We start from the raw sequence: 3,330 nt of genomic DNA on the forward strand, positions 1-3,330 counted from the left end.
GTGTGTTGTGTGTGTGTGTATTGTTGTGCGTGAGCCCGCGCGCGTGTGCATCAGTGTTGTGGTGATTACGCCGCGCGCGTGTGTGGGTGGCGCGGGCTTGTGTGTGGCGTGTTATGTGTGCGGCAGCGCGCGCAGTGTATGTTGGCGTGTGTTTTTTGATTACGCCCGGCGCGTATGTGGTGTGTGTGTGTGTTCGTTTTTGTCGCGTTAATTCCTTTTCTCGCACGTCGTTTCATGTTTTAATAACATTAATCAGGATAATATAATTATGGATCATGGTATTAAGGAGAGTTATAGATGGACATTCTCGTGGTTGAGATGTGGTATAGTACGCTCAGGCCAGCCATCGTGTCGTCGTTTATCGTTACAGATAACAACATGGGCGTCGCAGACAGCAACGAGGTGTCAGGTGAATCTACGGTTGTCTTTAGCTCGATCATTCTAGTAACAACATAAATAATAGCTTTACTCTCGATGCTTTCGCTTTCTCTTTCTCTCTCATGCTCATCTCGTCTCTCCTCTCTCTCTCTCTCTTCTCGTTGCTCCGTCTGCTCTCTCTCTCTCGTCTTCGCATCTCTCTCCTCCTCCTCTTTTCTCCTCTCTCGCTTCTTCTCTTCTCTTTCTCTTTCTTTCTTTGTCTTTCTTCTGCCTTCTTTCCTCTCTCTGTTCTTCCTCGTTTCTCTTCTCTCTCCCTAAAATTCTTTCGCTCTCTCTCTGCCTTCTCTTCTTTCTCTCTTTTCTCTCTCCCGCCTCCAGTCTCTCGTCTACGGCTCTCCCGTCTGTTCACGCTCGGTCTCCCCATCTGATCTCGAGCTCTCCTCTCTGCCTCTTCTCACTCTTTTCTTTCCCTCTCTCTATCTCTCTCCTCCACTCTTTCTTTCCTCCTCTCGTCTCTCTCTCCCGCCTCTCGTCGTCTCTGCTCTCTGCCTCTTTCTCTCTATGCATGATATATATAATATATATATATATATATGTATATATATATAGTAATATGCACGCGTTTTCTGTTTGCAGTCAACGTGGCTTCAGGTGAGCAGCAAATGGACAAGATCCGCAATGGCGAGCCGTGGAGAGCAGCTACCGGCGTTGTCGTTACGTGACAAGGTAAGTACTACAACGACCCCGAGGCCGCTGCATGATGAGAGGCACACAACACGGGCCGCCCGACGCGCGCAAGTAGTGAGCTTCGTTTTGGCACGATCGGGATGCGTTCTAGCACGGGAATTAAAAAAACCTGTGACCGATCCGTCGGGCGTGCTGAGCGTCCGTCGTGCGTAACTCGTGTTCGATTTTCACCGACGGCGAGCAGAATGTGATTTGTCACGAGTGACCTTTTGTTGTTGGATCGCGCGGTATCTTTAAAATGGCGAATCTTCTAACCGGTTATGTCATTGTTACGTGTTTGAATGACTTAAACATGTCAGTAAGAACACTAATGTAGATGTAAAACTATAGACGGCTTTAAGTAATTAAAAATCTTAGTAAAAGGCCCCATCATTAATCCACAACGCCTGGCTTATGATTTGATGTTCAACATGAGTCTGTGTTCAACAGCGACCAAATAGTGGAAACTACGGAAGTGCATACTGCCGTCTGCCTATCATCGTGTCGCTTGCTTCAAAAAGGTTTGTGTGCATCAGAGTCATACAATATAACAATACATCAACACTGGCAAAGTATCCCATGACAAAGGTATGTCACATAAGTATGCCGTCGATGACCAGCGAGATGACCAGACGCGAGGGCATGCGCAACGCGAGGCAGCCCTGGCTATACGTCGTGTCGTTGTCGGCACGGACGGATTGATTTACCCCCCGAGAACCGTCGTAGAATCTTCAGGACGGATGGTACGCCAGATTGGCATGCGCAGCGACGTTTGTTTTCACCGTCGTAGAACGATCCGTCGTGCGAAACGAGAAGCTCACTGAACTGTCACCTGGCTTCACGTGCTGGTACGATGAGTGCGAACGTCGAGTATAAAGCAAGGTCAGTGGTCGCTGAGATGAGACAGTGCCATAATGCATTGTATAAGGGCATTAGCGACGAGCAGAGATGAAGCAGCTAGGCATGGTAGGTAGGGTAGCAGTAGGGTAGTGTAGGGGTACGGTAGGGTAGGGTAGGGTAGAGTAGGGCACTGTAGTCAGGGGTAGGGTATGGTAGCGTAGGAAGGGTAGGGTAGAGTAGGGTAGGTAATGGTAAGAGTAGGGTTAGGTAAGGTAGGGTAGGTAGATAGGTAGGGTGGAGTAGGGGTAGTAGGGATAGGGTAGGGTAGTAGGTAGGGTAGGTAGGGATGGTAAGGTAGGGTAGGGTAGGGTAGGTAGGGCGGGTAGGGTAGGGTTAGGGAGGGTAGGGGGTAGGGTAGGGTAGGGTAGAGTAGCGGTAGGGTAGGGGTAGGGTAGGGTGGGTAGGTAGGTAGGATAGGGGTAATGGGTAGTTTGGTAGGGTTAGGGTAAGGTTGAATGAGTAGGGTAAGGGTAGGGTAGGGTAGGGTAGGAATAGGGATGGGTGGAGTGATGTAGGATAGGGTAGGAGGGTAGGTAGGTAGGGTAGGGTAGGGTAGGAGTAGGCGTTGTAGGGTAAGGGTAGGGGTAGGGTGGGTAGGTAGGCGGTGGGTAGGGTAGGGAGATAGGGTAGGTGGAGAGGTAGGACACCGGGTAGGGGTTGATATGGATGTTAAGGGGGGGAATTAAAAAATACCCAGGGTAGGGGTAGGGTAGGGTAGGGTAGGGTAGGTGGGTAGTGGTAAGGCGTAGGAGTAGGCGTAGGGGTAGCGGTAGGTAGAGTAGGGTTAGGGTAGGGTTAGGGTAGGGTAGAGGGTAGGGTACGGGTAGGGTGGAGTAGGGTAGGATAGGGTAGGGTTAGGGGTAGGGTAAGGGGTATGGGTAGGTAGATAGGGTATAGGGTGGAGTAGCGGTAGGAAGGGTGGGTATGGTAGGGGTGACAAGGGGTAGGGTAGGGTAGGTAGGGTAGGGTAGGTAGGGTAGGGTAGGTAGGCTATGGTAGGTGGTGAAGGGTAGGGTAGGTGAGGGTTAGGTAGGGTAGGGTAGGGTAGGGTAGGGGGTAGGGTAGGTAGGGAGTAGGGTAGGGTAGGGTAGGGTAGGGTAGGGTAGCAGGGTAGGGTAGGGTAGTAGGGTAGGGTAGGGTAGGTAGGGTAGGGTAGGGTAGGTGTAGGTAGGGTAGGGTAGGGTTAGGGTAGGGTAGGTGTAGGGTAGGGTAGGGTAGGGTAGGGTAGGGTAGGGATAGGGTAAGGGTGAAGGGTAGGGTAGGGAGGTCGGGGGTAGGTAGGGTGGTAGGGTAGGGTAGGGAGGGGGTAAGGGTGAAGGGTAGGGT

At 51.3% G+C, this 3,330-nt stretch overlaps 1 protein-coding gene across 1 annotated transcript in view; it reads left to right on the plus strand.

Moving 5' to 3' along the window:
- The first annotated feature begins 1,056 nt into the window (after positions 1-1,056).
- Positions 1,057-3,330, plus strand: part of LOC106810948 — a 36,394-nt gene continuing 34,120 nt past the window's right edge. The window contains exons 1-2 of the mRNA XM_014814429.1: positions 1,057-1,104; positions 1,555-1,692. Coding sequence (XP_014669915.1) covers positions 1,057-1,104; positions 1,555-1,692 — 186 coding nt within the window. The remainder of the gene's footprint in view (positions 1,105-1,554; positions 1,693-3,330) is intronic.

This window comes from Priapulus caudatus, unplaced genomic scaffold (assembly GCF_000485595.1).
Source record: "Priapulus caudatus unplaced genomic scaffold, Priapulus_caudatus-5.0.1 Scaffold489, whole genome shotgun sequence".
Classification (NCBI taxonomy): domain Eukaryota; kingdom Metazoa; phylum Priapulida; class Priapulimorpha; order Priapulimorphida; family Priapulidae; genus Priapulus; species Priapulus caudatus.